Below are 23,155 nucleotides of genomic sequence, written 5' to 3' on the forward strand. Positions count from 1 at the left end.
TGAATACCTGCGGATACCGAAGATAAGGTAGTGATTAGTAGTTTATTTAGTGATTAGTAGTTTATTGGTGTGAATTAATTTTCATGGTTGCAAATTTAAAGCCGCATTTGTATTTCCTTCAAATTAATAACGTTAACTAATCTCCAGAAAAATTGTCTTAAAATGGTGAGATATAAATAAAGAAGACCTCAAATTAGTGAAAATCCAATGGTGGCTGAAGCTGCATATGAACTAGTTTTTGGTTAGTTTAATACTAAAAGAATAAGAATAGCTAAGTAAAAAATAATAAATTAATAAAAGTAATAAAAATGTTGTCCCACAGGATTTTCATAGGTTTTATCCGTGTATAAGTGTATTCAGAATTTTTGGACCGGAAATTATGAGAAACAGCAATGCGAAAGTGTCCTATACCTTTGCCATTAACTTTTTCACTTATTTTTAATTGTGTAATATACTTTTTTTTGTCATTTTAGAACCAAAATGCCTAGTAGGGAAAGAAAACGCAAACGCCAAAGTAACGAGTTGGCTGAAAATGCTAAGAAAAACTACTCGATTACGAAATGGACCATGCCTGCTACTGCCTCTACCGGTACTACTATGCCTGCTACTGTCTCTACCAGTACTACTATGCCTGCTACTGTCTCTACCAGTACTATTATGCCTGCTACTGTCTCTACCAGTACTACTATGCCTGCTACTGTCTCTACCAGTACTACTATGCCTGCTACTGTCTCTACCAGTACTACTATGCCTGCTACTGTCTCTACCAGTACTACTATGCCTGCTACTGTCTCTACCAGTACTACTATGCCTGCTACTTCCTCTACCAGTACTACTATGTCTGCTACTGCCTCTACCAGTACTACTATGCCTGCTACTGCCTCTACCAGTACTACTATGCCTGCTACTGTCTCTACCAGTACTACTATGCCTGCTACTGCTCTACCAGTACTACTATGTCTGCCACTGCCTCTACCAGTACTACTATGCTGCCACTGTCTTTGCCAGTACTACTATGCCCCTATACTGTCCCTTACTACCGTACTTGCTTAAGCATACTGCTACTGCACTTCTCGCCCGGCTACTGCCTCTACTGTGCTACTATGCTCTACTATACCACTACTACCTACGCCCCCTGCAGCTCCCTATGCCCTACCTGCCTGCAGCACCTCCACCCCGGCTATGCCCCTGCCTCTACCAGTACTACTATGCCTGCTACTGTCTCTACCAGTACTACTATGCCTGCTACTGTCTCTACCAGTACTACTATGCCTGCTACTTCCTCTACCAGTACTACTATGCCTGCTACTGCCTCTACCAGTACTACTCTGCCTGCTACTGCCTCTACCAGTACTACTATGCCTGCTACTGCCTCTACCAGTACTACTATGCCTGCTACTGCCTCTACCAGTACTACTATGCCTGCTACTGTCTCTACTAGTACTACTATGCCTGCTACTGCCTCTACCAGTACTACTATGCCTGCTACTGCCTCTACCAGTACTACTATGTCTGCTACTGCCTCTACCATTGCTACTATGCCTGCTACTACCTCTACCAGTACTACTGTGCCTGCTACTGCCTCTACCATAACTACATTACCTGATACTGTCTCTACCAGACTAATGTCAGATACACACTCTGCTAGTAGTGCTACTGCTCCTGATAGTTGTTATGAATGGTATTACGGTATGATGCTTGATGTAGATTGGCTTGTTAGAAAAATTGGTAGTTTAAAGGAAATAATAGAAATAAATCCTTTATCTGTAGTGACTATGAGTACATTGCAACACGACATGCTAGATGTGGCCGAGTTCCAATTGCTTCTGGCATCGGGGTGGATTCAAAAAGTCGATTGAGAATGGTTGTTGATCTTTTGAACTCAGAAGCTCATAGATCGGTTGAAGAGCATATGAAGCTCGAAGAATCTTGGAATAAAGGCTCTACAATACATCCATGGATTAATTTCTTAAACAAACAATCACCACAGGTTACAAAATTTTTAATTCGACTGGCATTTGATGCACACTCGGACAGTATGCTGGAGACACCTACAACTTTTTCAAGGCCTGCAAGATCTCTCACTAACCTGAAAGCCAATAATTTAATTTCTGTTATTCGAGATCATGGGATGGATGCTACTGTTCCATCTTTTCAGCCATCTCCAGTTTAGTATGGGGAGATGCTTGACTGCATTTCAACCATTGAACAAAGCAAAACTAGTCAGAAATTAAATGATACAATAATGTATAGTGTACAAATTGATGGAAGTGTGTCCAAAACAATGGAAGACAACAAATTTGTCAGTTGTAGAATTCTTACACAGGATTTGGAGTTGAAGACATTATTTCTTGGTGTGTATGCGCCAAATGCCTGTGGAGCTACTGGTTTACTTGAATGTCTTCTTCGTATGTTTGAAAAGTTATATATTGACACATCAAAACTAGCTGCAGTAACTACTGATGGAGAGAGTGCCAACACTGGAAAGCGTGGTGGCCTTTGGCGTCTATTGTCAGAACACTTTCAGAGAAAGTTACTTACTTTCTGATGCTGTGCACACCGATCAAATTTGGCAATAGAGCAAGTAATTTCAAATGTCCCTGAGCTGAAAGTTTGGAAAGCAAATTTATTCAGTGTTGCAACATACTTCAGGACATCCAAAAATCGACTCAAGAAACTTGTGGATTTTTTCCATCTGCTAAAAGCTTTCTGCGTCATCATGAAGTACGGTTTGCACAACATTTTTGTCAGCTCATTGATGCAGTTATGTTCAGTCTTGAATCGTGCAAACAGGTTTGGAAATTCTTTGCTGAGATAGGAAACCGTACAGAGAAAGCTAAACCATGAAGATATATTTTCTGTTTGGGGAAGTGAGCAATTACAGTCAGCTGACAGCTGTTATGGGTGACATCATTGAAAAATTTCAAGTTATGCAACAGAAAATGCAAAGGAATGATCTCATCTTGCCTGATATCTTTACTTGTCGAGATGCTGCTATACGCAAGCTCACTTTGATGGGAGACAGACCCTTCCCAGGTAAAAGAGAAACAAACTAGGTCAAGCTAGAAGCACAAAAAGAATTTTCTGGTGGTGAAGGTGATCACTGTCCCAAGAGGACGACTACAAACACGTATGTTTCAACTGGCCGGCGTGATAAACAAGCTATTCGTCATGAAATTGTGGTGAGTGCAGAAAACTTTCTGTCCGAGCGCTTGGCTCTGGATCAAGAAGGAGTCCTGACACACATGAAAAATCTTCTTACCAGTAATACCTGTGAAGAAGTTGTCGCCAGTGGTACATATATTACTGCACAAATGTTTCCAGAAGAAACTGGTGACTTTGCAGAACAGGTCTTTGAAGCATGGAGTGAGAATTTTAGCATCTTGGAAACACCTCTTCCTCCAGGGAGTGATTCTGGTGCTTGTGCAGCAGCAAGAACTATGCAAAAGACCCTTGCAGCAACACTAACTCTGTCTCCACACAGTATGCAAACAGAGCGGATAGTTTCACATTACAACGCTATACATGATGACAGACGATCAAACATAAAAGAATCCACAATGAATGCACGCTTAATTGTGGCACTCAACGGTTGTGGCATAACAGAATGTGATCCACGATTTACAGTGGCAGAATTTCTGAAGAAGAAAGAACGCAGATATACTGTAGAGCGCCAAGAGAAGCCTATCAAACAAGAAAATTTGCTGTCAAATTCTTCACTGGTGGTTTATTTTAAGATAGTTATTTTCAATTATGAAATATCACATAACTGCCACATGCTTCTATCTTCTACATTCCACAAAATGTTATTTATTTATTTGCCCTTATATTTTCAAAAATTTTGTCAACGCTGAGCTACAGTATAGCAGTATGTTTGAAATATCTTATTTTTTTCAATAAATATTGTATGGTACTACTTTTATTTAATATACTGTAAATTACCATTTTTGCATCAACCGTACTGTGTTTCTTAAATTCCTTTGATTTTTATATAATTGTCTCCTATCTAACATCTTTCAATATAAATGTCAGATACAGTACTTGGAATCTGGACTTTTTGGATATGTATGCCCTTTTTTTAAAGTGGCCCACTAGTAAAAATTCCTTAAAAAAGTCCCTGCATTACAGTGTATTCCTGTCTTTGTTTCTTAGTTTGCAAATGATTTCCCCCCCCTAAGTAATGAATTGTTTGTCTATTTTCATGAGAGTAGTATAGTGTAACATTATGAACTGTGAACCGCATAATAAGATTTCTTATTTGTTCATTTATTCCCTCATTTAAATAAAACAGGAAATGAGTGGTACCAGGACAAGGACTGGATTTGTACGAGAAGCCCGGTATAGAGAAAACAGCAGAGATTACCATAATAGTTTTTTGAATAAATTTTGTTATTACTACTGTATGTTGATGCATTACAATTCATGTCTTACTTCTTCCCAGTTGGATGTAGGGAGAACATTGGTGGTAAAGTTGAGGGTTTGTGCTGTGGTTTCCAACATAAGGTAATCGGTGCCGGAGTATCGCGGTATTATAGTTCCAGCGTCATCTGTCTCCTCCACCACGTTCCAGTAAGGTGGGAACGGCAGTGCTGTGACGTTCACCTTCATCCCGTAGAAACTAAGGAAATTTTTAAATATTAATAAGATTCTAGTGAATTTGTGCAATATGCAATTGTAAAAACAGCAAAGATCAACATCATGCATTGAGATGATAATGATAGATTTGGCCCTCATCACCCAAAGGGATTATGTATGAGTCCAGCAGTAGAGTAGGAAACGTGCACTATGGTCCTTCTAAAGTTTTGTTTGCAGCTTTAAGTGCACTAATGACTAATCCAAGTGATGCCATCCTGACAATTCTGAGAGTTTTTCAAAATATGCTAATTTTGGCCTCCACTACTGAAATTTGAATTTTCTTCAATACCCCAGTAATTATTGATCATAGGACATGAACTATTTATACCCATGTTTTAAAGGCCAAACATTATGATGATGGAGTCTAGAAAGTGGTTAGGCGAATATTTTGCCTCTCATTAGTCTATGCAACCTCTACCATTCAGCAAACATGTCAACACTTTGTTGATAATGATGTTTTAAGTAAAGTTTTAGAATTTCTTCAGATTTTTTGATCTCCAGAAAAAAAAAAAAAAAATATATATATATATATATATATATATATATATATATATATATATATATATATATATATATATATATATATATATATATATATATATATATATATATATATATATATATATATATATATACAGTATATATATATTAGGGTGTGTCATAGGAGGGAAGATCAGCTCAAACTAATGGCCCATCACTTTTTTGGTAGATTTTAGTGTATATAAACAGAAAATAATTTCAGTTTCAATATTTTGCAACCTTTTGCTAGGTAAATTTTAGCGTGAAATTTATCGAAAATCTAACGTACGGCTGCATTAGTGCATTACAATTAAACAGTGAACATTGCTTTCTGACTTCATTCTTTAACAACCCAACTAACAATATTTTTTTCTGTTTCAGATTCTCATGCATTTATAAGTTGATAATATTTGCGATGGCTGCTTGTGTCAGGACGAGGAACCAAAAATCCAGCCATCTCAGTCACTATCTTGGGTCTGGGAGAGAGCTCCTGAAGTCGGAGTTGCCTACATTGAGAGATGCTTTGAGATACGGTGTTTTAATCAGGCAAATCAGTGAAAAGAACCAAAGAACTTACACAAACAAAGACATTGCCAGTGATATGACCAAAGCTGTCTTGGCACAGTACACGCTGGCTAACGCTCAATTCAAGCCTCCAGTCATAACAAGTCAGAAGAAGATTAGAGAGAGACTGCAGCCAGTTGGGGAAAAAGGCAAGAGATATCTCTCGGGAGAGTGAAAACTTGCAGTTAAGGACAGCTTTTGCCAAGCAACTGACCCAGTTATTTGACATAATTACTTGCAAGTGCCCAATTGTTCTCTGTCCTGAGTTTGGATGTGATCGTGACTGTAAATCCGAGGCCCACATCTCCTGTATTTGCAAGCGTGAACTGAAGATTCTGTGATCGAACTGGCATTTGTCAAAGCACAGAGAGAGAAGACTGGCAGTATAGGGGCTCTCATGATTTCTAGCCAAGATATTCCGGAGTCCAAGAGACAGGAGGCTGCCACAGAGAGACAGAAGAGGAGAAGAGTTGCCGAGGAAAAGAGACTTGAGAAGGCCCAGGGTGAGGTAAAAAAGGCCGATGATTGGAGTCAAGCTGATTCAGAGTTTAATGACTTCCCCATGGCTGATCCGAGTGCTGACCAGGAGAATGGTGACTTTGTCCCTAACCCAGAAAATAATGATCCCAAACCTTCCAGGCATAAGATTCGAAATAGGAAAGATATCCCGAGCATAGCTCTGGCCAGCATGCGACACCACACTGGTCTCAGAGAAACTGCAGAGATAGCAACAGCTGCCTGGATTGACGGTGGTTTGATAACACCTGATGATGTTCACCTGGTGATAGATCAAAACAAAGTAAGGAGAGCTCAGGAGAAAGTTGTCAGTAACCTAGAAGAGGAGTTTGATAAGGGGATAAGAGAAAATGGAATCAATTGTTTGTTCTTTGATGGGAGAAGGGATGACACTAAAGTGTTCATGAAAGTTGGAGATTCTGACAAGTTGTTCCCTGCCATGGTGAAGGAGGAACACTACTCCTGCTGCAGTGAACCAGGAGGGAAGTATTTGTGGCATTTCACTCCAGAGAAAGATGACATCAGGAAACCAGCTGAGATAGTGGCAGATAACATTGTGAACTGGCTCAGAGAGAGAACGTAGACCAGACCCTGCAGGCTAATGAGGACAGCACCAACACGAACACAGTGGGTGGCAGGTAAATATACAGCGGATAGAGCGGAAGATTGGGAGGAAGCTGGTCTGGATTGTTTGTGACCTCCACACCAACGAGTTGCCACTCAGACATCTGATCCAGGAGCTGGATGGCAAGACCTCTTTCAAACAACAGATGGTCTTGGTCCTTTGGCAAGATGCCGGACTCTGCCACTGAGTTAGAAAATAAATCCGAGCTTTGGAAAAAATCACAGTTGGCCCTCCACTCGTTGAGCTTGCACATACTGTCATTGACGAATCTGAGTACTGACCAGTACTCATGGTTACATGATTTGCAGTGCCATCAAAACTGGGGTCATGCCTGATAGACTTGCTTACCCGCAGATAGGTCCAGTCTCACATTCTAGGTGGCTCACAACGGCTCTCAGGTTCTGCAGAATTTGAGTCGCTCATCATAAACTGAAAGGGAACCAGCTTCACAACCTGAGACTTATTGTCCAACTCATCGTGAGTGTCTACTTGCCAAATTGGTTCAACACCAAGGTCAAGTCATCGTTCTCCGAAGGTCCGAGGCATGTTCTCTTCCAGCTTGAGCTCCGGAGGAGTCAGCCAAGGAAGGCTTGTTCAGATTGTGGAGCAGACTGTGAGGAGATCTTTCCTGGTGCTCATCCTGAGGCAGTTCTGCAGACAATGCTCTGCAGTAAGGATGAGGAGGAGAGAAGAGTGGCAGTCAAAAAGATCTTGGATATGAGACTTATGAGAGGATCTGGGCATGACGAACCAGTTGGTGACGATTCCTTCAGGGTCAGGAAGACTCCTGAAGTCAATCTAGGTGCCAAGACCCTCACTGATCTCATAGATCTGGATAACATCCAGGCTGGCAGTGAGCCCCTTCTTACCTGCAGCCTCACCAATGTTCCGTCAGAGCTTTCCTGACAACTCCCATGCATAAACCTCCTGCCTGGCCTCGCACACCCAGAGTATAGAGCGCCAGGTACAGCAAGTGAGCGAGGCCAGCAGTCACAGTGTACAGCCAGGAGAGGGGAGTGGGAAGGCTACATCCGAGCTCAGGTGGTCAGCAGGAGGTGATGAGAAACAGAAGCAAGAAAGACATGTTCTCTATGGTGTGCAGCAACACCGGTCGTAGTAGTAAAACCGGTTTTTGTATTTGATGATTTTGTTTTCTAAAGGAATATTAAATTTAATAAATGTGTCAAGATCATTCGTTTCACTATTCTGGATCATTTTCATCCTAATAAATTAACCTGATACATTTGCTTTACTTTAAATAAGCTATTTAGTGGTGTTGGTAAAAGGGTGGGAATACTGAATTTTCATAAGATTTCAAGTTAAAATTTACCTAGCAAAAAATGAAAACTTTTCAAATCTGAAGATATCACATGATTCTGCACATAGAACTACATCATTAATACCATGGGCCGATTTTTCAAACTCAAAAAACAAATATTCGCCTCCGTATGACACACCCTAATATATATATATATATATATATATGTATGTATATGTATATATAACTTCAGCAATGGACTTGTTACGTGGAAAGCGTAGTTTCATAACGAAGAGGAGAACCAGGGTAAACACAAACATCTTGACTAAGTTGGGTTTCTTTAATCACTAACGTTTCGGAAAAATCATTTTCCATCATCAGAGCTTAGAAAACAAAAAGTTTTGAAAAAGTTTTAAAAAATACAGGCGATATACAATAAAAACATAACATTATACTAAAATTTACCTTCCATAAAATTTAAAGAAAGAGCACTCCAATTTAAAACCGATAAAAAGTGACGAGAGACCTACGTACAAAGCATAAAATCAGGAATAAAACAGTGTGAAATAAAAATATACAGAGGGTATTGCCTTAATTTAGACGAGTCTTAGTGCGAAAAACACAACAATTCACAGGAAGCCATATCACAAATGGATGGCTTTACTTTATACTGATGCAAGGCTTCCATAATGAGGAGCTCCGTCTCACAGTTGCTCCTGCCAAGAACTGAGAAATCAGACGGCGAAAACGGGTGGTCATGTTGGTGGGCGTGGTTACGGATAGCTGAATGTGGTCATTGTGTGATTAACTGGCCTTTCCACGTAACAAGTCCATTGCTGAAGTTATATCCCATCGTTATGGACAACCAGTGCTCGCCTTGTACAGAGCAGTCGAACGACAAGACTACAAGTTGAGAAAGCTACAGTGTGATCTTCTGTTTCTGGATTCATGCTCTTCACAGAACTTGATCCCCAATTTCTTGAAATTTAAACTCAGTAACCGTAACCTGCAGCATTCTAAGTCCAACAGAAATTGCCAAAGACATCTACTTAGCAGTGAAATAAGGACAAAGAAACATAATGTTAACCTTACCCGTGACAAGCACGATAAACTATCTCGGGAATTAAAGTGTCAAATGTCTTATTTAGATTACAACCATTTACGGAATTTAGTAAATACTACAAATTATAAACTGACTTTTAGAATTGAACTCGTCAAGTACCACAAACTTAAAAAACCAGGTTATGTGTTCGACGGTAATCTATCCCCTGATAAGGTGATTTTCAACTACTAAGGATCTGTCTCTCTCTCTAGTAGAACAGTAAGCTTTATCTAAAGGTCTGAAATATGCTTTTAATCCCCGCAAATTAGACTTTTTAACCATTTTCTTGGTTTTGCGAGACTTTTTAAGAAATTGTCTCCTCTCAGTTTATATGATCCAGTATCAAAAGGTTTGCATCATTTCTTTAACTCTCTCCGCCACTTACCGTTTTGGTCCTATTATTCATACAACTCGTTCAGCACCAAACAAGCTCTTTCTAAGGAAGAATTTCTCGCACTTAAAAAGTTAGCATCCAACGACAATGTTATCATCACTAAACCAGACGAGGGTAATGGGGTTGTTGTACTCAATAAAACGTCCTACATTCAGAAAATGATGAATATACTGAACGACCGCACTAAATTTGCCCCCATTCTCGACGACTTATACAGGGTAAATCTTAAGTATGATGATAAGATTAACAGATTTCTTCGTAAACTTAAACACAAGAATATCATTAATGACTCCTTCTTATTAAAACTCTTTGTTAGCGGGTCTAAACCAGGTATCCTGTACGGTCTACCAAAGGTACACAAGGATGAATGTCCCTAACGCCCTATATTGTCTGTCCTCGGCACCTTCAACTATACTCTGTCTAAATTCCTCGTTCCCATATTGTCACCAATAACCAATAATCAATACTCTGCTAAAGACTCTTTTAGTTTTGTTAAGGAGCTAACTAGCATCTCATTCAACAACTGTGTTATGGCTAGCTTTGATATACAGTCTCTATTTACCAACATCCCTCTTGCCGAAACTATTGACATATGTACAGATGAACTGTTCTCAAACATTGACATAATTGATGGATTCAATTTAATTTAAAGAATTTTTAAGCCTGGCTGTAAAAGATTGTTTGTTTTTATTTAATTACAAAGCTTATAAACAATGTGATGGTGTTGCTATGGGTTCTCCTTTAGGTCCCACGTTGGCCAACGCTTTCCTCTGTCACCACAAGAAGCTTTGGCTAACCGAATGCCCCCCCCCCCAATTTAAGCCTTTGTTCTATCGTCGGTATGTTGATGACACTTTTTTTAATTTTCAGATTACTTGATCACGTCCCTATGTTCATACATTATTTAGATTCGAAACATGGCAACATCAAATTTACTTGTGAATTGGAAAAGGACAATATTCTTCCATTCCTTGATGCTAATATCCACCGTCTTCATAATAGTTTCGAGACAGCCTTATACAGAAAACCAAGTTTCACTGGTTTGAGTTCAATATTTTCATCTTTTATTCCTCTTAATTACAAACGTAATCTAGTACGTACTCTTACCAAAAAGAGCTCAAGCTATTTCCACTTGGACATTGAACTAAAATACATAAAGGAACTATTCTTTAACAATGGTTTCCCTAAGAGATTTACAGACACTTATATTGGCAAAACCCTTTATAGGATTTTTAGTCCCACACAGCCTCATCCACACCGTCAATAAATATTCTATCTATTTCACTATCCCGTACACAGGCCCACTCAGTTTCATCCTTAAAAACAAACTTGAGAAGCTTTTCAATGAATTCTATCCACCAATTTCTCTTAGACTAATCTTCAAAATCCAGAATTCAATTAAAAAATTCTTTAAAATTAAAGACACCATACCCACACACCTGCAATCCTCAGTTGTTTGTCAATTTACGTGTGCTAGCTGTAGGGCAGCATATATAGGTAAAACTAAAAGACATTTGATAACTCGCATCCATGAACAATTGGGCCGTTCCGTCAGAACGGGCCAGTTTATCACACAACCACCACATTCAGCTATCCGTAACCACGTACACCAACATGACCACCCGTTTTGGCAGGAGCAACTGTGAGACGGACCTCCTCATTATGGAAGCCTTGCATCAGTATAAAGTAAAGCCATCCATTTGTGATATGGCTTCCTGTGAATTGTTGTGTTTTTCGCACTAAGACTCGTCTAAATTAAGGTAATACCCCCTGTATATATTTATTTCACACTTTTTTATTCCTGATTTTATGCTTTGTACCTACTGTAGGTCTCTCGTCATTTTTTGTCGGTTTTAAATTGGAGTGCTCTTTCTTTAAATTTTACGGAAGGTAAATTTTCGTATAGTGTTATGTTTTTATTGTATATCACCTGTATTTAAAAAAAAATAAAAACTTTTTGTTTTCTAAGCTCTGATGATGGAAAATGATTTTTCCGAAACGTTAGTGATTAAAGAAAACCAACTTAGTCAAGATGTTTGTGTTTACCCTGGTTCTCCTATTCGTTATATATATATATATATATATATATATATATATATATATATATATATATATATATATATATATATATATATATATATATATATATATATATATAACAAAGAAGTATGTCTGTTTGTTTGTGTGTGTGTTTTTGTTTGTGTGTCTGCACGAGAATCTCGGAAACTACTTTACCGATCCGTAGTGATGATGGATGGTGTTATATGTAGTGATGATGGATGGTATTATATGTAGTGATGATGGATGATGTTATGTGTAGTGATGATGGATGTTGTTATATGTAGTGATGGTGGATGATGTTATATGTAGTGATGATGGGTGGTGTTATATGTAGTGATGATTAGACAATAAAATAATAACAGTTTAATGCTAAAAAAATATAATTTGCTGTACCGTTGTAGTGAAAAACACGGTGGAACTTACATACACCGTTAATGAACTATTGATGTAAGAAGAAGTTTTGGGGACTGAACAGTGAGACAATGTGGAGCCTCCCGGAGGGTGGCGTCCTACCGTTGCCTTGCCGATGACGGGCGGCGATTCTGCTAGTATATATACAGTATATACACACACAGGAATCAGTAAAAGGCTAAAACGTTAACTCACTTGGAAAACTTTTCAGAGAACAGTGGCAAATTCGTAATGAAAGTAACACCTTGCTCTTGTGTCCAGGTGGCAATGCGAAGCACCTGAGCTCCTTGTAGGCTGTAAGGTAAATGGGCATAAAGACCGCCTCTGGAAGATAAGTGATCAATGAGTCGGATAACTTTATTACACAATTAAAAACCGAAATTTCTATTTTCAAAACAATTTAGTAGTCTCTATACACAAAAACCTTCATTTTGTGTGAAAATGAAGCAGGATACATGCGAAAAAAATCTTGAAATGGTTTTAAAAAATCATTTGTTATTATATGCTGCAAAATTTAAGAAAAAATATGAAGTTCAATTATAATAATGTCTATTAATAAAAACTAGATCATGCATAGTAATGTGGATACTGCAGTATATTAAAATGAACATCTTAATACAACATGAAGCATTAATCAGTTTTACCGGCATTAGTAAATGAGATGGATCGGACCCCCACCAAATAGGGTAATAACAGTCCTGAAACTTGAGAAGTGAGGTTTAAGATGTACAGCCTCTCACACTTCCACCTGAGACAGTCAGCATTGTCAATGATCAGGGACAAAAATTCCCTCCCAATAGTGAAACGGAGTCATGGAAATAAGTCTCCAAATTTACTTACCCTGACTGTTTCATCTCATTTGAGGTAGATGCTGCTTCATTTTGGATGGGAATGAACCTTTGACCCAGATTGAACTTATAGAAAGAAGTTGTGAAAGCTGTAATGTTGTTGACATTCTGGAGCTCTTTCTCTCCGAGGAAAATACAGGGTGTGGATGTGAGACCAGGATTAAGTGATTATAATCTTCCTTCATCAATTGTGTATTCCATATTTTAGTACACCTTTTCACATATCCGTTGAGACATTGTTACATAACTATTTGACAAATTTCATAACCGAATGACAGAACACATATCGAATGACAATCTAAAATAACTGTTCGTTCATGCTAACGGAAATGATTGACATAAGTTATGAAATTGACAGACGTGAACAATAAACCGACAGGTTACATACAGTACAGTTTGAAAATGTAACAATTGGAGAATGACGTACCATCAACAGTTATTTTAGATTGTCATTCGATATGTGTTCTGTCATTCGGTTATGAAATTTGTCAAATAGTTATGTAATAATGTCTCAACGGATATGTGAAAAGGTGTATTAATTTCTTCACCAACATTAGGGGTGAGTATTAGGTGATACTTTTGTGAACAGAGGGAGAGCCATATTATGGAATTAAGATAGATTATTAAATCAGATGGGTCACAAAAAGTGTTAATTGTTATAAGCTGGTATTACTTTGAGTCCTGGTTACATAATTTAATGAATAGTTTCTTTGAATATATTCTCACAGTGTAATTATATTAAATGTAATCTACATCTGTCAGCTGGAAGTAGCAAAGACTCTGGTCTGTTAACCAAAGCTGTTACTTCAGTATGTAAGTCTGATTAATGGGTCAAGGAGTGTTTCAACCAGATTAAAATTATTTACGAGAAACTTAACTAGTTCCAGTCAGGTGAAATCTTCCGATGGCTACCTAAGGTCATCAGACAAATGTTAATAATATAAAACTACTATTTTTTTTTGTACAAGTGAATCGTGGATTATATAAAATACACAGAATTCCATGAAATACCCCTGACGACAAATGCATTCAACAATGAATTCATACATAAGCCAAGCATCTGGTGGTCAGTTGAAAAGATAATATTTACAATTATTAATCTTACGTGGAAATATCTATCTATCTATCTATCTATCTATCTATCTATCTATATATATATATATATATATATATATATATATATATATATATATATATATATATATATATATATATATATATATATATATATATATATATATATATATATATATACATATATATATTTCATGTAGATCCACAATGAAAACGTGGATAAATAAATCTTGATAAAATCACAGGAAAAGGGAAACAACGGAGTCTGAAGATGTCTTGAATAAAGACGAAAGCTAAGGTGCTCCGTTGTTTCCTTTTCCCGTGTGATTTTATCAAGATATATATATATATATATATATATATATATATATATATATATATATATATATATATATATATATATATATATATATATATATATATATATATATATATATATATATAAAACAAAGTAGTAAGTCTGTTTGTTTGTGTGTTTGTGTGTCCGCACGAGAATCTCGAAAACTACTTTACCGATCTGTAGTGATGATGGATGGTGTTATATGTAGCGATGATGGATGGTGTTAAATGTAGTGATGATGGATGGTGTTATATGTAGTGATGATGGGTGGTGTTATATGTAGTGATGATTAGACAATAAAATAATAACAGTGTAATGCTAAAAAATATACTTTGCTGTACCGTTGTAGTGAAAAACATGGTGGAATATACATACACGGTTAATGAACTATTGATGGAAGAAGAAGTTTTGGGGACTGAACAGTGAGACAATGTGGAGCCTCCGGGAGGGCGGCGATTCTGCTAGTATGTATATATATATATATATATATATATATATATATATATATATATATCATATCATGTAGATCCACAATGAAAACGTGGATAAGATAAATCTTGATAAAATCACACAGGAAAAAGGGAAATAATGGAGCACCTTCAATTGCCTCCGAAGATGTCTTGAATAAAGACGAAAGCTGAGGTGCTCCATTGTTTCCCTTTTTCCTGTGTGATTTTATTAAGATTGATCTTATCTACATGATATATATATATATATATATATATATATATATATATATATATATATATATATATATTTATTTATATATATATATATATATATATATATATATATATATATATATATATATATATATATATATAATGCTTTACACAATTTTATTCATCCGCACCATCACCATTCCGCTGAATGACATAAAGCAAACAATTTCCCATTTGAGCCTTGTAGCTAGTGTAGAAGAAATTACCTTGTTAGACCATTAACTTCCTCAAAATTCATAAACAAAGTATTCATCATGGTAAAAGTCCAGTGTGAGCTGAGAAGACGTCGTAAATCTGGGAGAGGAAGCTGGGTGACAATGAGCAGCCTAGTAGCCCACACAAAGAGACGTTGTTTGAGAGACATCTCCCCAAAAGCAGCGAGGAAGTTTGGATCTTCACTGATCGTCACCACTGTCACATTCCGAGCCATCTGCCTCAGCTGAAATTATAATTGAACTCATAAGATAAGTAAATGTGGTGTCAGTGACCTTTGGTTCATAAGTGTCTTCATCTTCATGTTTCTCTTAACTGTAATCCCATGTCAGTGACTCAACTCAGATCGTTAAACCTAGAAGTTATGGCTACTTATAGTTAGAGTTACTTATTTATGTGAAGATGCTTTAAGAATGCAAGGAGCTTGTTGAAACACAACTGAATGTTTGTCCTTTATTTGGTGGAGCACTTTGGATATAATATACACAAAGGAATATATTTACAGCGCTGTAGTTTAGAGCTCGCTTATGTCGAAGGGTCGAACAATATATATTTTGGACAACCTTAGGCATTGTTATTAAACTCCACTAACTTTAATGTTGTACTCCAGTCGATGGTTCTTTGTTAACTGATATAGTCCCATCATTGTTAAGCTCTGATAAAAGAAAGTTTTTGACTGGTTTCGTTCCATAGTAATTAATTAGTTATCTACGAATGCGTGCTTAGTGATTCCATTAATGTATGAAACAAAATATTCCTTTGATATAAAATACACTAGACTATGATTATATAAGATTAATTCTAAATTCAGAACAATAAGAATTCTGAGTTTGATGAATTCGATTTTGTGAAAAGACCTGACACAGGTTTACTACAGTGAGTGAGTAACTAAATTTTCAGTGGAAGTTCATAGCCAGGGTTTTTTTAATTGAGTACAGGAGCTCAAAGTTTAACCATCAAATTTGAGATAAAGTGATTTAGAAATCAGTAGAGGAGGACAGTTTCCCAAGTTTCATATTAGAACAAAACTTATCAAGAGCTCCCAGTCAAGTATCACTAGGAGTAAAAATATCTGATGGAAGTAACTGTGTGGATAACATATCAGTTAACTCTAATAAATCAAATGAGTCTGGCATGGGATACCATCACGAAAGCAGTGGAGTGCATTGTCTCTGAACCATATATTGTGTTTGAGCTTGACTCAAGCATATTCTACTCCGTAATTGGTGTTACTTATTTTGTTTCATAACTCATGTGGTCGCTGCTTTACGTGGGTGAAATATTTGTACACTTCCTTTATTAATTATTTCCTTATTTATTGGTGCCATTTTTGTTCATACTCATTCTTTACTTATATAATCCTACCATTTTTAGTGCTAAATTGATATGACTCACTATTTTTCTCATTCTTCCAAGTTGGGTAGTGCTTGTCAAAGGAGGCGTGTTCTTGCTTTCAGGAAGTACACTTCAACTTGCTAGCTTGAGTGTGAATGTTTACCTGTGTGCATGTTTGTGTATGACTGTATGTGTGCTTTATGTGTGAGTGCATGGGCGCGTTATGTATGTGAATGTGTGTGTGTGTTTGCCATTCTAACTCTTGTCCTATTTATCTGTCCTTCTTTATCATTCTTTAGTCTTTATCACTTGTCTGTTTGTCTGTTCTGGGAGAAAAATGAAGGAGGCCACGAGGATGTTGAAAATTCCTCAAGGGGAGAATGGAGTGAAAAAGGTTGAGAATCACTGGCTTAGAGGGTCACGATGATGATGAAAAGAATGATGATCTGGATGATGGCTGCCCGTGAGTTGAGTTCTGTGGTGAAGCAGGAGCGCAGGCTGCAGTCACACATCTTGCCGCTCCCTTTTCCTGATTCAGTGGTACAGTTAGCTGCATTAATTGGGGAGTGGGAGAGTTGCAATTGACTGCCAATAGCCCAGTTTGTTGGGTTTCGCCTCGGTAGCCTGTCCATTTTGTATTGCCTTCATCCACCGGTGTCGTCGTTGGGTTCTTTTGTTGGTCAACTCTTCCGCCTATTCTACCGTTGGGATCTTGCTGGAGCCCTGTAAGCATGTCTGCCTGATGCAGTGCTCCACCGCAGATTTCTCGTTCTGGGTTTACTCCCATAGCCTTATACAGCGAGGCATTGTTTGGGAGGCGTCAGGGTGTGTCCACATGCCAGTGGGCCTATGCGCCGTCCCATATGGGGCCTACTGCTGCTCCAAGATCCCCTGATGACCTAGTCTGGGGCCTTGAGGCACATTAGGAATGTTGATGGTGGAGAGGTTGTGCACTGGCAGGGGAAGACATTCACAAGGCTGCTACCCTGTTCACCAGGAGGGGTAGCCAGCAGAGGTAGCTGAAAGCGAGAGGAAGTAAGCAGTGCCTGCACTTAGACTCACATAATTCTGCCACACTACTGTAGATGCATTACACCATCCTGTGCACACACACACACACACACACACACACACACACACACACACGCACACACACACACAAGTAAAATGTCATCACAAGATTGTTACTTTAATTTAGCTTTTAGCATAGTATACCAAGGTATAGGATATTAATATTTTCATAACTAATAGTAGGATTGAGTATGGAGATGTGCATGAAATAAGGGTTTTCTTTGAAATTGGTGTATAGTTACACTGTTTGAGCCCTGTGCGAACGCTGGTTTCTATGATCGCCAGTTCACACATTCCTTCTGCAGCAGGAACAAATGTGAATGCACAGGCTGGACATTCGTGTAACTGTAAGTGTAGGTATGACGATTTACACTGTAATAAAACCCTAGGATCATCCACTGCTAACAAAGAGTTGTCTTCATCAATTAGCAAAATTTCGGTTGGTTTATCCAGAGTAAACAGTGTGTCATTAGAATACAAGGGGGAGGGTACTAAAGGCCATGCATTAAATTTGCGTTGCCCTAGCATAGGAATGTGGATGAGGATAGCATTGTGCGTGAGAGTTGACTCTAACAGAGGGTAATAGTATTTGACCTCATGTTCTGTGAAAATAGGACTTAAGTAGTAACTCGTTTTGGCTATTTGTAAAGCTTCAAGGAGAATTTACACTGACACAAGCTGTGAATCCACACATCCTAACCCTGCATCTACAATACTTGCAATTAATTCGTTTTTGCTATTAAATAAAGCTTTAGCTGAAATTTCCGCAACATGCAAATAATCGGAAAACGAAATGAGCCATTCCAATGTAGGCACTGAATTCATTAAACCATAAACGATTTTAGACAAGTGATTCGACTCAGAAATAATCATGTTAAAAGTGTTAACCTTTGATTCCAAAGGATTGATTGGATGTAAAGTTTGGGTTATAGTGCGATTTTGTTTAAGTACAGCTTGATTAAAAATGTTCATACGGTCTCCTAATTTAGCTACATCTTCGGCAGTCGCTGTGCCAAACAGAATGCTTTGTATAAGACCACAAAATTTAACAATCTTCGCTTTCTTCGCGTTTGAGAACGCACTTCTTTTCAAGATCATCTTGAGATGATGGAATAGAGCGTCCAGCTGTGATGATATTCTTGTGAAGAGTCTTGAGACGAATTAGCTGAAGATTTACAGTTTGTGATATCTTTGTAGAAATGTTAGGATTTTTATGGAGATCATCAAGGACACCCATAGCTGCCTGGAGTTGAGCATCAATAGACTCCATCTGGCTCGGAAGCTTGTGAGGTCCATGCAGCTCATACTTTATATTCACCTCGTCTTCTACTATGAGAACTCGTCCCAGAAGTGCAGCAAGCGCACCTGGTTTGTGGACCTTCGTGGACGTATCCGTCACCTCGGTGGTGCCACAAAGGAGTAGAAGCATTAAGACGATGATCCAAGCCATACTGTAAGGGGTTGATGCATCTTAATATTGTTTTTCAGAACGTAGTTTTAAACAATAAGTATTGGGTACACTGGGTATACTTAAGTGAACAGAGGTGTCTTGGACATCATTTACTTTCCTGGGGAATAAATCTGGGTGGCCCCTTTTAAGTCTGTCTGCATGCACAACATCTGAAGTTTGTGAATTTGGCGTAATTTTTTTTTTCATTTGTTGGCCGGATAAATTAAACTTTAATTCTTATTTGAAAGAGTCACATTTTTTTTAAACATAGAGGATAACCTGCCTTTCTATTTTTCACGGGTATTTGCTATACTATTGTGTTAATATTGGCAGTGATATTTCTGTTTTGTTATTATAGGTCAATATCTTCTAAGTTTGCCATTGTACATAATATACTCTCCGGTAAGGCACTTCAGACTAGGGCTCCAATAACTGCTGAACCTCAGGTTGCAGTTTCTCCAGTTTAGTGTCTACACACATATGTTTGTAACATGGGTAGGTATACGTATAGGATTTTTTCTGTCATCAGAAAAAACCAAGGCATGTGTCACGCCCGAGATGGCCTGCTTGAGGTAAATTGTGGTACAACGTTAATACCATTGCACGAAGTGTATCAGGTACAACAATTTGCGTGACAATACCCTGAGCTGTCCGTTTGGAGTAATGGAATATGTCCTTTCGTAACTCAGATTGACTGAACGGAACAGGTAACTTTGGTAGATTAGCCTCCTCCCCGACTCTACAGCAAAAATGACTGAAGACCACAAGGGATCAAGTCGTTCTTCATCCCGTAATTGCGAGGGAGTGAACGAAGATACAAACGTCACTGGTGCTATGTTTCTGGACCAAGCGTCGGTGACCACGGTCGCTCGTCCCGGTAAGTACTTGAACACGGGGGCGTGCTAGTCTGCCTGAGAGATATTTTCGTGGAACAGCTCTGTCACTACCACAAGATCCGTAAGGACGGTTAATGGATAACCAAAAAGTAAATCCTTAAACTTCTTAAGTGCCCAGACAACAGTCAATATTTCCAGATGCATTACTGAATAGTATGTTTCTCAGTCAATAAGTGTACGACTGGCGTAAGCAATCACTCTATATTTCCCTCGTGTGTCCAGCTACATGAGTACAGCCGAGCTCTCGTCCTGAGGCGTCGGTACACAGAGTATATAGGTGAGTGAAGTCAGGAAATGACAAAACAGGTGCATTGGGAAGTACCGTCGTCAGTGTAATAAAACTGGTCTTCTGTTTATTATTCCAGACAAATATGGCGTCCTTCTTGAGTAATTAAGTCAGCGGCGATGTTAACAACGCATTTAATTTTATTAAAGAACAATAACATCCTGGCGAATCAAGAAAACTACGCACCTTATCAACGGTTGTGGGACGTGGGAACTGTGCAACAGCTTTGACCTTGCCGTCAACTATATGAATGCCGTCGCCGTCGACTACATATCCAAGGACGTGTTTTCTTGATATTAAAAATTCAAATTTAGAGAGTTTAACTTTAAGTCCCGCTGAAGAAAGTTTCTGGAAACCTTCCGTGGAGTTTGGCAAGATGACTGTCTACATGATTTCTGACTAAGATGAGATCATCTAAATAGACACATGCCGTGTTACCTACTAAATCACTAAACTAAGTGTTGATCCTCCTTTGATGAGTCAATGGCGCATTTCGAATGCCGATAGGCATACTCACCAATTCAAAATGGCCCAAAGGAGTGATAAGGACAGTATTATCTTTGAATAAAAATTATATTATATCACTCAGAACAGGCATTGTGTACTTATACGGATAGTGGCTTTGTTGACTCGCCGAATATCAATGACTGGGGGCCAACTTCCATCCTTCTTAGGGACTAAAAACCATGGACAATTGAAATGGGACTTTAAATGTGTGACCGCTTCTGTTTAAGCATATCTTGAACCATGTCTTGTACTAAAGTGCACTGGCTATGAGGTAGTCTGTAAGCTGGTATGTAAATCGGGTTTGTGTCCTGTTATTAATTATGTGAAGCGAAGTGACGCTCATCTGACCTAGCTGATTGCCAGATAAAGCCATAATCTTTTTGTAGTCGGCAAGCAACTCAAGGAGCCTAGGTTTGATTTAACACGGTATTATTCGATCCATCCTCTCCAGTTTGGTTTGTGTACAGTAAGTGCATGTGTTACACTACCAATTGGAAACTGTCTTGGTTAATTACATTTGATTTATATACTCTATCATCCTCTGTAACTTCCCACTAGCTATGAGGGAGCATGTTCAGAGCTCGTGATAAGGTGTGCCCATGGGAAGTAGTGTCACTTAGTGCTGAGCTAAGGTATTAAGTAGCTGGCTCTCTGGCCACCTTTTGGGGCAGTAGGTTGATATCTTTGATGAGAGGAAGACGTTATTGAGAGCCATCGTGGATGGTTCCGTTTTCCCTGGGAGGACGGTGATATACACTTTGAAAGTGTACATAGAACGCTTTCTGAATAAATCAACAAAGGAACACATTGGATTTCACTACAGAAGATCCAATAAACTTTGATCTATATTTAAGTATGTTTAAAATAGAAGTTAACGTGCTTCTCAAGTGATTGCTACAAGTGGTGACAACCCAGGAAGGTTGTTACATATATGACAGTTTCACAAGTAACTGGTTTATCATACTAACAGTCATTTCAACAGATACACAGTTGGTAAAGGTAGAGATATTATGTTCTTCCCATTACTGTGGCATAGTGCTACTGATAAAAAAGAAGAACCGTTATATACGTGGCAGCGGATATACGGTCCCATATAAAAAAAACCCGTTATACTAATGTTACATTTACTGTTACATCTGTTACAATGATCAAAGAAATCAGTAACGGATATCAACATTCCGGTTTATATACACATTCTACATAACAAGTCCTAAGTGTTTTACGAAACCAGAAATACAAAAAACAGTGACGTGTTATATTCTTCCAAAGTGTATTATAATATCCCGTAGTGAGACGTTATACGTTGAGTGATTTTTATTTTGTCATCCAAACATGATTTACAAAATAATTTATTTATATCGATAACCAATACTGTGTTATTGATAGTTGCTGAATATTATTATGGCAACACTCCTGTGAATTGAAGTGAACATTAGTTCTACAAATGATTAGTTCACGGCCCAGGGTGTGACAGGACGTGACTACAGTTGTTGTGACTACTCATCAATCAACATCCTGTCAACAGAATTCTTTCGTATGGCGTGAGTAACCCCCAGTTACCAGCACCACAGCACCCTACCCTAGTGATGATGACACATCTCCGACCACGAGAGATGGTCTCAGCATTCTGAGGTATGGTGTGGTGGCTGCACTAGTGTACCCAGTGAACCCCAGAGTCCTTGAGTTCAATGATAGGGAGCAGCAGTTTGCTGTACTCAGGATTTTCGTGGAAATTGACCCAGTCACTGTGTCTCCTATGAATGACACGTACAAGTCTACGGGATTGCAGCAACAATTTCTCATTTTCAAGAAATTCTAGAAAGCATTCTTCAATCGCGCCTAGAATTGGTATTTTTAGGTATATATATATATATATATATATATATATATATATATATATATATATATATATATATATATATATATATTAACATGTGCTCCAGCATATCTCCTCAAGTGTAGACATCATGTAGGTTATATAAATTATTATAGGTGCCTTACTTATTTTAATATGTACTGACGTAATATAATTTCCAGTATTTATTTTTCACCTGTTCAGCTATTGATACTTTAATTATTTTAAATATAATTTATATCAATTTCTTGTACAATAAATGGATGGACACTTTATTATTTTTTGGGGGGTTTGTATCTAAATAATTTTCAAACCTTTGACATAGAAAATTCAGAAATTTTTATTTTTTTCCCCAGGAAGGATAAAAATGTTAATAATTTTCAAAACTACAAATAGGATAGTTTTATAATTATGTTAATAATGTTATTAATTTTAATGATGTCATAGACACATCTTTTCAAACTACAAATATG

The 23,155-nt window shown here is 37.9% G+C and overlaps 1 protein-coding gene across 1 annotated transcript in view; it reads right to left on the bottom strand.

Annotated features, from left to right (window-relative positions):
• The window catches only part of LOC121868951, a 159,626-nt gene that overhangs the window by 67,335 nt on the left and 69,136 nt on the right, over window positions 1-23,155 (bottom strand). Inside the window, exons 5-7 of the mRNA XM_042369982.1 lie at window positions 15,276-15,508; window positions 12,281-12,409; window positions 4,432-4,618 (exon numbers count right to left, since the gene is read on the bottom strand). Of these exons, the coding sequence (XP_042225916.1) occupies window positions 4,432-4,618; window positions 12,281-12,409; window positions 15,276-15,508 (549 nt within the window). The remainder of the gene's footprint in view (window positions 1-4,431; window positions 4,619-12,280; window positions 12,410-15,275; window positions 15,509-23,155) is intronic.

Source organism: Homarus americanus, unplaced genomic scaffold (assembly GCF_018991925.1).
Source record: "Homarus americanus isolate GMGI-L3 unplaced genomic scaffold, GMGI_Hamer_2.0 scaffold24694, whole genome shotgun sequence".
Taxonomy (NCBI): Eukaryota; Metazoa; Arthropoda; class Malacostraca; order Decapoda; family Nephropidae; genus Homarus; species Homarus americanus.